The 11,664-nt window shown below is 37.8% G+C and overlaps 2 protein-coding genes and 1 long non-coding RNA gene across 3 annotated transcripts in view; 1 reads left to right on the forward strand and 2 right to left on the reverse strand.

Annotated features, from left to right (window-relative positions):
* LOC122642690 overlaps window positions 1-7,307 on the reverse strand; it is a 22,177-nt gene extending 14,870 nt beyond the window's left edge. The window contains exons 1-2 of the long non-coding RNA XR_006330081.1: window positions 7,274-7,307; window positions 4,666-4,667 (exon numbers count right to left, since the gene is read on the reverse strand). This is a non-coding gene — a long non-coding RNA (uncharacterized LOC122642690). The remainder of the gene's footprint in view (window positions 1-4,665; window positions 4,668-7,273) is intronic.
* LOC122642689 (stress-associated endoplasmic reticulum protein 2-like) overlaps window positions 1-10,587 on the forward strand; it is a 17,193-nt gene extending 6,606 nt beyond the window's left edge. Inside the window, exon 4 of the transcript XR_006330080.1 lies at window positions 10,575-10,587. The gene's annotated coding sequence lies outside the window, so the exon portion shown is untranslated. The remainder of the gene's footprint in view (window positions 1-10,574) is intronic.
* LOC122642688 (F-box protein SNE) lies at window positions 394-1,048 on the reverse strand. Its single transcript, XM_043836245.1, has one exon. The coding sequence runs from the start codon at window positions 952-954 to the stop codon at window positions 442-444; it is 513 nt and encodes a 170-aa protein (XP_043692180.1). The 5' UTR covers window positions 955-1,048; the 3' UTR covers window positions 394-441.
* Window positions 10,588-11,664: the final 1,077 nt, after the last annotated feature.

The following is an 11,664-nucleotide window of genomic DNA, read 5'->3' on the forward strand; positions in this document are numbered from 1 at the left end:
TCCTTAGGGATTTCCAGCTTTTCGTGGGGGCACAACGGTCATATGCGGGGATAAAGAAAGAAATAAATAAATAAATAAACCTCAAATACATCAAAATAAAATAAAATAAAAAAAAATAAAAAAAAAATAAAAAAAAGAAGACAGGATAAGGTTTGGACTTTTGAGAGGAATTGGAAGTAGAAAAAGCAAAAAAAAAAAAAAATAAAGAACTAATTTCTGTGCTTGTAAATTTTGGCATATGGAAGGGAAGGCGCCATGGAAGAGGATAATTGAAGGCATGAAGGAAGGAAGGAAGTACAGTACTTGCTTTTATTCCATTATTGGCTTCCTCTATAGATAGATATTATGTATATATGGATATACAGCCTTGTACACCATTAAAGAATGAAACCCTTCGCTTCTTCCTATTTCCATGAATGGAATGGGGAGAGAAGAGAAGCATCACACGTTCACCGCTTTACAGAGGAACATAAGAGAGGAAGCTGACGTGGAAGAAGAAGAAGAAGAAGCCTCGCCTTCAATAGTACTGCCCAAGACCAACCTCTCATAGTAATCGATAGAGAAGAGAGAAAGTGAGAGCTGAACCTCGTCCCTTGTCCACACCCTACCGTCACCACCACCGCCTCCGCCGCCGCCCAGACTCAACCTAGAGGAGGAGGAGGAGAGGCGAGTGAGGAGTGGGCGGAGACAAACCATGTAGAGGCGGCGATACCCACCGAGGGCTAACACCACGGGTCTGACGTCGTAAGGTGGAGGTGACACGTAGCGGAAGCAAATGTTCTCCCAGAGCCAGTCGTGACGAGTGAAGGAGTTCCACAGGCGGCAGACACAAGCAGCCACCCCAAGAGAACGGCCGTCCAGCCGCTTTAGTATCTCAACCAGTATGTCTCGGTGGTCGTTTATGCAGAACTTCATCACCTTCACCTGAGCCTTCGTTTCTCTCTCTTCCGCCATTACTTACTTGAATGTATTCCTCGATCACCTTGTTCCTACTACTACCACCATTTCCTTTAGTTTTCGCCTTTAAGCTTTGGGCTTTGAAGTAGATTGGGAGAGAGAGAGAGAGGTTAGTGTTTGTAGGGTAATGGCTGAGGGATTTGACTTGTGACTACACAGGGAGAGAGGGGGAGAGAGAGAGGGAGAGAGTCCAGCGTCCAGCGTCCAAAGTCCAAAGAGTTTTGTGGGTATCGAGAGAAGAGGAGAAAGGGCCAAAAAGAAAACGTTCCAAGAGTGAGACCTGGATGGATGGAACCAATGCTTGCTTGCTTCTCTCTCTCTCTCTCTCTCTCTCTCTCTCTATCTCTCACTCTCTTGCTCTTCTTGTCTCGGGTTAAGCAGAGATTGAATTTATTGTTTGTTGTTTCTGCTCTATTTTCTTGTTCTTTTTTTTTTATTCTCATCGTCATTATGACGATGAAGAAAGATTTATAGATTGTGAAGAAATTCCTTAGGTGGTTATTTCCGTCCATTTTTTGTTTGGTTTGGTAGGTAGTTGGTAGTCCACGTTTTTTGGTGAATTGGTCATTTTGAAAATTAAAGACAAATATTATTGAAATTTTTTTTTTTATATAATTTAGTACGAATTTATTGATGATGCAAACTTTGACATATATAATAGATGGGTTGATGCTTTTTGTGCCACAGTGCAGTGCAGTGCAGTGCCGCAGTCTACACCCACGCATGAATTTACCATTTAGGGAGGAAGAGTGGTCATTTTGCCCACCCATAATAGATTCTTCTTTTGATGGAATTTTATTTTTTCATTTTAAATTACATCCCAATAACAATGTAAATCAATTGGGGTGTCTATCAGCCTAAGAAAATGAAACCCTATAGCTGAAACTTGAAAGCCTATAAGGAAATTAAATTGATTATTCTATAAATATTTTCATATGATCATACATGTTCAGGATTTTAATATGAATGTAGTTAGAGGTTTCACACAATGCCAGGGTGAAAACTACATCAATGAGAGGACAGACGATAGATTTGTTTAGTAGGGATCCATTTTTTATGGGTGGAGAGAGAACATCAGTGTGGACCTCATGCTTCATTATGTGAGAAGATATGAAAAAGAATCTTCAGTATGGCTCTCTGAGGATCTTTTTTTGTATGAATATATAACAAATATAATTAAATACTAAAAAAATATGAAAAAAAAAAGGGTATAAAGTGTTGGATTGAATTTTCCCACATCCACGGTCAAGGGGAACCTCAACCCCTTAACCATGCCCATCAATACCATCAAATCACCAAGGGAAAGAAGTGTTTTCAGTGAGGTGAGAGTTCTATGACTAGCCAAATGCCCACATCATCGGTATGCAAGAGATTCTTCCTCAAAAGAAAATTAAAAAATTGATTTGTATTTTAGATGTAGTGATATTAAATCATTCATGAAAAATATATGGTTTTACTAGCAGGTACGAGCAAGACTGCAAAGGTATCCTTTCCTCTTGTATTGACCGAAATTTGTCAACCCAAATCGCTTTTAAGTAGCAGAGACAGCTAGTCCAAGCATAGTAATCTAGTATTATTAAACTCTTAAGTGTTATTTTATAGTTGATAATTAAGACAGACTGAAGCACAGGGGAGTGGAAGTCTAAACCCTAATCTCTATTTATAATGACCACCGACCAATGCTTTCGTCTTTTGATTTGATTATTTGTGTTTAATGTTTGACCATTCCTTATTTTGACCTTGCAATTACAATTCACAACAATGAAGCATGTGATGGATTAATTATTTATTAGCAAATGGATTTCTATACTTTGCAAAAAATAGAGAATTATCTACTCTCCATGCTTGTGTCATGTGCAATGGTGATATGGTAATTTTGACCATTGGATATCTAGAAAATATTTTAAACTGGTGATGTGTTGTACAGACTCAAATTTAACCTATAATATTCCATGTATGTCATTGCATTTTTTTCAGCTATTTGTTTATACGGGTATCAATTTAGAATCGGAACCGAAATTGGCCATTTAAAAGTGAACTTAACCCAAAAATAGGTTTGTTTTGGAAAATGAAATTTTTAGTTTGATTCAATTTCGATTTTAAGGTTACAATCATCAACTTGAACCAAATCAAAACCGATAAGATCAAACTCGGGAAAAAAAGAAAAAGTATAAGAACTGAGAATGCTTACCAAATAGATTGAACCGAGATATCAAAACTTATAGGAACCGAATTAACTTGAGTACGAATAAGAACTATCGAATCGGTTTGGCTTTGGTTTTAATTTTTTAAATCTATTTGGTTTTGATTTGTACATATTGTATCCTAAATCGAAGTAAAACCAAACTAAAAAACCGAAATCAATTCAAATGACTGCCCTTATATTTGTATTGGATTGGTATGTATCTCCTGTTGAGATGTTGAGATTTACGGGCTTAAATTGTCACATCGATTGATTCATGTCCTTGGTGCCTTTATACACTTGAGAATCTCTCTCTCGAGCTAATGTCTTAACGTTTTTTATTGGACCCTTCAACACCTTCTAGATTATTTATAATTTTATTTTATCACTTAGCTAATTCTATTTGAATAAAAACCACAGTTTTAGGTATCAATATAAGATCGGCATCAGACAATTCATATCGATATCAACTGTGATCGGTATCGATACCTAATCGATACGTATTGGTGGTATCAATCAAAAATGTTTTTTTCTTTACATTTTTGGCCAATTCAAATCTAATATGGTCTGGTCCGTATCAGTATCATATCAAAATTGGTGATACCTGTAAAACCCTAACAAAATCCAATGGATTTTTTTTTTCTTTCTTTTATGCCAAAATTGGTGGGAGGGAGGAGTCATTGAACTATAAATGCTAACAAATAATAATAGCACTTAAACTGTTGTGCTTGGCATCGTTGACAAATGACAAAAAGAAAAAGGAAGGTTACTGTATCTTATGTTAGTGACAAAAGCCAAGGGAGAGAGATAAGAGAGAAGAGACTTAATATATAAGGTTCATGGCCAGGCAGGACCGCAGGAATTGGGGGACCCATTGGCTCATCTCCTCGATCGTCCAGTTGAGACACCAAAAGCCGCCTTCTTCAATGAACTGACATTCTTTTAGGTCCAAAACTGGGGTCTGAAATTGACCTTACATCTACAAGGCTCTCTCTTCTTTAGATTCTATATATCTATCTCTACCTATTTCATCAATCTATTAACACCCTCAAACCCTACCTTCTTTCCACACACACACTCTCACTGAGAGAGAGAGAGAGAGAGAGAGAGAGAGAGAGAGAGAGAGAGAGAGTTTAGGGGTGTTAAAGGCTGGCTTAAACCGACGAAATCGGTCCAAATCGAAACCGATATGAATTTATTGGATCATATTTCAGATTGGGGTTTTGCGACATTGAACCCAAATCGGATCATAAACACTAAACTGGTCTTAAAAAACCAGACCAAGACCGAACTCAAACCAATATAACCCAATAAGAAATCGTTATCAGCCCAAAATTAATTTTAAAAAAACAATTTTTTCCATACTTATTATTGCAAACGAATCTTAACACGATGCAAAAAAAAAATGAAAATCGCAAACAACAATCACACAATAAACATAAGGATTTAAATAGTTCGCAAGAGATTGCCTACGTCTGCAGTGAGATGAGATCTGTTTCACTATCAATGGAGAATAGGGTTACAACTGCTCTTCCTCACACCTCTCTCAGTTTTTGTTACAGAGAAGAATCTTCGCTACATATTTATAGTGAAATCCTATGCGGCCTCTTAACTGCCCTTTGGAATTAACCCACAAACCAAACGGCGAAATACAAGACACCATACCCCCAACAACTTATGAATATATTTTACATGAGAAATCGAACCCAAACTGATACCAAACCGATAGAAAACCAATAAGCGAAGAAACTGAAACCAAAACTAGTGCGCCCTTATTGGATCATGTTTTGAGCTCATTCATTCTCACACTAAAACTCATGAAATTGAAACAAAACCAGTCCAAACCTACCAAATTGACACCCATAAGAGGGATTGAGTTCCTCTCCAGGGAGTCCAGTACGTGCCCAGTCCAGCATCCAGTCGCTGGATCCCCCATGAGAGAGAGAGAGAGAGAGAGAGAGAGAGAGAGGGGGGGGGGGGGGGGAGAGGAGTGTGGAGTGTGGAAATGGAAAGGATGTCAGGATTGGTTGTTTTGTCTGTGTGGACTTGTTTGTTGGACACACTAGAGATGCACTGTTAAGGATTCCAATGCATAAGAATTTGATAATAGGAAGACAACAAGGGGAACCGTGAACTTCTCAATTATATATTCACTCACTCACTCACATTTTTCCCTTTCTCATCAATTCACCTCACCACCACCACTCTTTGTACTTTTTAGCTTCTTCTTGTTGCATTACTTATAGCTCTTTTACGTACGTACTACTTAAGTCTCCACACATAAAAGTAAATGGGTAACTTCCATTAGTATACACCATATATGTTCTGCCAATCCATGCTTCCTGACATTACCTTTCTGCAGAGAAGAAGATAATACAGAATTCCCAAAAAAATAAAAAAATCCCCTCATAAACAGAGAGAGAGAGAGAGAGAAGGGGGGGGAGGGTAGCTATTGGTTAATTAGTATGAACTGTGTGGACCAAGAAGAACTGAAAAGGCAGTTCAGTAACCAGAAAGTTAGGTCCTGATTCCCATGAACTAGTAAAAAGGTTAGTTCAGTGATCAGAAAGTTAAGTGTAACTTATAATGATCAAGGTATGCTTTCCTTGATAAAATAAATAATAAAGAGAACAAGTCGGTGGAGTGGTAAAGGAAGTTACTTTTATGTTCCATTCTCCATTAGGGTTCTTAGGAGGAACTAATCACTTTTTGTTTAATCTATATAATAGTACAATCACTAGAATATATGATTTTTTTTCTTCTCTCACTTACATTCATTTTAATGAGACAAAGTTTCATCTTTTGATTATCTGATTATGGTAAAGATTTCCATTTCTTTGTTCATACCTTTTCCTTTTTCAACTTCTATGTGTCCCCTAATCACCATGGGTTTTCACCTTCAATGTCCGAATTATAAATAACATTTAAAATATCAATTTCATTTCAATGTCTTCGGAGGAGATAACTTTTTTTTTGTGTGGTAAATGTAAATTTATTGAGGTTGATATGTTTCATGGATGCAATACACTGACCTTGAATCCATAAATTGGAATTAGGTCAAATTATCATACACGTTACGGACATGGCCTTCTTTGCCAAGGAGTGAGCTGCACTGTTAAATTCCCTTGGAACAAATCGAAAGTTACAAGATTCTAAAGAGGATTGTAAATGAAGAATATCTTCTAAGATGTTTTTGACAATTAGATGAGCCAATGAGATTCCGTGTTGCAAGTATGCGGTCATGTCCTTGTTAGTTTCCATCTAAAAATGATGGGAATCTTCAGATATAGCCTCTAGTAAAGCTGAGTGAATCGCCATGACTTCACCTAGGGTTGTCAATTGGTCCGGTTCTGAGCTATCGGTCCAAATCCTTAGCGATTCCGCCTCTAAGGTGTCAAGACCATAATTGGACCAACAAGTTTATCAGATCCAAATCTGTGACCCATGACCGTTACCTAATGGATGGTTCGGTTCCCGTTCCTAATGGGCTCCAAATAATATTGAGCCCAAAACAAGGACATGAGAGTTTCTTTAGGAAAACGGGAGCTTCATCATACATAGTTATAGTCGTGTAGAGCCCAAAGAAAAGACATTGATGCATATATACGTAAGGACACAGTTTTAAGAGTTCATGATTTCCATTTCAAACTCAACTCATATACCGATGACTTAAGAGCAACAAAAGAACACCACATAAAAGTCCCAAGCATTGTAAATGCTATTGATATGTTAGGTTTTAAAGCCATTTACCGTTTCGGATTTCTAATTTCCCATTCGATTTGTTTACATATCATTAGGTTCCAACGGTTCTAGTACTACTAGGTCCTTAATGGGCTATCGGTTCTAGGATCGTTGGGAGACCCAGACTAGAACCGGTCCGGACCAATAGTATATCACTAGGACTAGATCCATCCCAATAAGCTATTGGGTGGTCCGGTTTCAGTTCCTGTTGGTCCGAATTGGTTCTGGTTTCCGGTTCTGGTCCTAAATTGACACCCTAACTTCACCCACCATAGCAACCGAGAAGAGGGTTGGTTCAAAGATAGCAAACCGCGGTCAACCGTGTTGATCACGACAGGTATAGCTAATTCCTCATTTCATCGAATCAGGAGGTAAACTTGCATCACAATTTACTTTGAAAAAATTTGGCTGAGCAGAATTAGTTTGATAATATTCTCGAAAATACCTTTCCCCTGACTGAATAATATCCAATGGTGACCATATGTGTCTCTCAAAGAGAGTCATTCCACGCAAGCCAGAGATGCCCACATATGAAAGAACAAAGAGACATTAGCTCTTTGCTAGCTTTCGTTCCTTGCAAAACAAAAGCCCTCCATCTATCAATCCAGTCATGCAGAGTGACTATGGTACCCTCTAGAGCTTTATAAGATAAGCTGCCGCCTAGCCATATTGATCGCGCAAAAGGACATGTCAATAGAATATGAGAGACTGATTCTAGGACATTACCACAAGGTGCATATATAGTGGGGATCAATAGGAACATCTCTTAAATCAAGATTCGCTATTGTAGCAAGATCCGGGCACATGCCCTTCAAATGAAGATTTTATTTTCATTTGCTAAAATCAACTGAAAATCAAACCCTAATCCATTGATTTTAGGGTTCATCTTCCCCAAATGGTTTAGGTTTGATTTTCAGTTTCAAATCCTAAATGATTTGAGAAGATGAGGCCAATTTGGTCATTTTACTCTTTAATTTTGGTGAATTTTTTTCATAAGGGCATTTTGATCATTAGATTCCCTGAAACTAACGTCTAACATCCTAGACTAACGGCCTGGACTAAAGTGTTACAATGTTTTGAAAGTAGAGGGGCACATGTAAATTGTAAAGTTGTAAGGATGCATTTGGACAAATGGGTATTTTGAGGGGGGCATTTGACAAAAACCCTTTTATTTTTTTTATTTTTTATTTTATTGTTTTGTCCGCATTTGCACATTTTGTGTTTGTGCAATTTACTCTTCTGATTTTACGCATCCGTTACCAGCATTACCGAGACACCTCTTACCCTTTGTTTTGAGGAGGAGAGAGATAGACTAACGGAAATGCTAGTGTAGATCACACTCCAGGACAAAAAACTACTTCCCCGTTGGTTTTTATCTTTTTTTTTTTTTTTGGGTGGAGTGGTGTAGGCATGATAAGAGCCTACATAAGTATTACCCTACCAATTTACATGCCATCAATCTAGGGGTATCAAAATCGGACCAACCCAATTAACCAACCATTTCGAAATTGATCAATCAAACTCCTTATTGGTTTGGTATTGATTTTGATTTGTAGAATCCATTAAAACACTGAAATCGATCAGAACCATATAAATGATAAAATTCAATTTTTTGGGCACAGACCCCACCCAGGCAGGGTGCTCAGGCAATGGGTATGGCAGTCATTTTGCATCTACCTGTGTGAGACTGCATGCCGCAATGGGCAGGCAGCAGCAGAGGATCCAAATTGCTTAATTCCTCATTGCGTGTATCCTCCACTCAAACTACATGATCAGTTGGGTTTGTATAACAGGGAACAGCAACAATGGGAAAAGTGCAAACAAGAAGAAGTCGAAGACGTTTGCACAAAAAGACATTTAAAAACCTTCCAATTAAGTCTAACTCTATTAATCTAAATGTAATGGGACATTTTTTTTGAAACTCTCTTGCTCTACTTAACCTTCCCCCTTAATATTTTAGGGAAAAAATAAAATAGTTGAGACAAGGAGACAACAAACACAAAGAAAGTACGAGAAAATGGAAACAGATATGAAATGTTAGATAAGAAACCCCCAAATAAAAAGAAAATAGAAAAACACTACATAGAGACCACGTTCAGTTTTGTTTCCCCTATCTTGTATTGTTTCCTTCTCATGAAGAATGTGATTATGAAACCCTAACTGCTCTCTTAAATTGGAAATGGTTGTTCCTTTTGCTTGAACAGTTTCCCTTCGTCTCGATATACCCAGTTTGCCTGTCGTCTTTCATAGTCTTATTCTTGCTTGGCTGGCTGAGACGGAGAGAGGGGCAAATTTTGTTGTGTTTCATTTAGGGATGTAAACGGATTGGACTCGGCTTGGATAAGGATCGGATGTGAACAGATTCAGATATTTCCTAGCCGAATACAGATACCTCTAAACGGATTTGGATACAGATCAAATTTGAATTTTTGACCATCCGTTTACATCTCTGTCTTGTATAACCTGGACCTTCCTTTCCTTAGCGGATACAATTCACTCTCAATCCATATCTCTTAGATCATGATTCTCTTTTCCTCATATTCTAGAACCTGTTGAATCTTCAAAAACCCTCAAGATCTTTATTTACTTAATTTTTTATTATTAAGTATTCAGAACATTTTTCCAGATGAAATTATATCGGAGTATTTGGATTTTCTTTTCAGATATCTCCAAACAAATATGGATGTCCCTAAACGGATATGAAAGCAATTACGATTCGGATTTTCGGTTACTTTCATTGTTATATTGGTACTTTCAAAAGGTATAAACCCAAGTGAAGGCATTGAAGAGGGGGGAGACAGAGGGTGAAAATGGTATATTTTGTTCTTTCATTGTAGTATAGGTACTTTCAAAAGGGATAAACCCAATTAGAGGCATTGAAGAGGAGAGAGACGGGTAACTTTTGTTGTCTTTCATTGTTATTCGTAATCTCGAATAGGATCGGTCGATTTTGGCTGGACTAGGTCGGTATCGATCAAGATCGATCCTGATACCAATCCAATCCACCAGTACAGACAAGGGTAAAAAGATTTTTAAAAAATTGATTAGAGGTAAAAGTGTCTTATTTGCCCAAATTTGAATGATCCCGATCCGACACGATTCGATACCGAGATTACAAACCTTGATAGGTACTATCAAAAGGGATAAACCAAGTAGAGGCATTGAAGGAGAGAGAGAGAGAGAGAGAGATCAAAAGGGTTGATTGAACCAAGTAGAGGCATTGAAGGGGGGAGAGGGGTAAATTTTGTTGTCTTTCATTGTTGTATAGGTACATTCAAAAGGTTTAAACCCAAGTAGAGGAAAAGAAGGTGATTGCATAGAGCCAAACGCCACTGCTGAATTATTTTCTTACAACGTTCACTTCAGGAGAGTAATTGCTCACCTGGCCCAGGAGAAGATCCGGACTCAACCCAACAACACCAGAGTGCGGGGGGATCTACACTTCACACCAACTGCAGTCTGGCTGGCAAAGATTTTAAACCTGGAATTAGGGTCAAATCAGTTCATGCCGAGTTCGATGATCAAATCTGGATCAGAATCGGTCCCTCTTATCTGAAAACCCACAGATTTCGGAAACCCTAGAATTGACCACTCCATAACACCTAGAATCAGGGTAGGTCATGGCTGATTTCGAACCAAATCGGCCAATTCGACCAATGGATTTTTCTGATTTTTCAAACTGTGCAGTATATAGAATGGTATTATCTACCTCGGGTCCAACATGGTTAGAATAGGAGAGAAAAAATGATAATGAACCTTGTTGAGAGGAAAATAGTACTATGTATCTTTAACCTAAAACTTAATGGGCATTTCTTTTGACACTCCTTCAAATGTAAAATAATTTGTGATTTTATTTTTTTTGCCCTTTATATGATTCTTTTTTTTTTCTATAACGGTAAATCCTATCATCATTTCACATATGTATTCAAAAAATTTACAAAACTGATATATTTTGATAATGACATAATGATAAATCACTCTCAAATTATTTTGAAAACTTTGTTTCACCATTGAGGTTATATATATTCCATCTGCAAGGTTCCACGAAGGGTGAGTCAGGACCAAAGATCAGGCTAACAAAGGCATAGTCAATGGACAACAAGCGCAGGGTGAGTCAGGACCCAAGCTAACCCTGATTGACCCTGAATATCTTGACCCATTGAGTTTTGATACTAACAAAGCCCAATCACTTTCTTAAAAAAAACAAAACCCAAACTATAAAAAGTGAAATCTTTGATAAAGAAGTTGTTATCAATAAAGCAACCTTGACCGTTGCTGCAAAACATATTCCCTATATACTTTATAAATATATATGGGTAAAGTACACGTATCCCATAGAAGGCACCCAATATTTCTGTACCCTCCTAAGCGGCTTAATATTTCACGTACCACCCCTGTTTTACACCCCAAATGCTATTTAAGTCCACACCAGGTATTAAATGCTATAAAATGATCAAACTACCTTTTTTTCTATCTTTTCTAAAATTTAAAAAGACCTAATTACCCTGACATATTTGTTAAAATTTCCCTCATCTTCCCCAAATCATCATCTTCTTTTACCACCACTACCACCGTCACCCACCACCACCACTGCTTGAGAACGGATATGCAGGTACCACCACCTCTCTCTCTGTTCACCCCTCACTTCCTCCATCATTCTCTCTTCCCTCCAATCTCTCTCTCTCTCTCTGCAACTGATCGAAGGCGACGAAAATGAAAAGTGAAATAAATAATTGCTAAGCTCCATTGATGGCTGAATCACTCAGAGAGAGAAATTTCTCGCG

Source organism: Telopea speciosissima, chromosome 10, assembly GCF_018873765.1.
Source record: "Telopea speciosissima isolate NSW1024214 ecotype Mountain lineage chromosome 10, Tspe_v1, whole genome shotgun sequence".
Classification (NCBI taxonomy): Eukaryota; Viridiplantae; Streptophyta; class Magnoliopsida; order Proteales; family Proteaceae; genus Telopea; species Telopea speciosissima.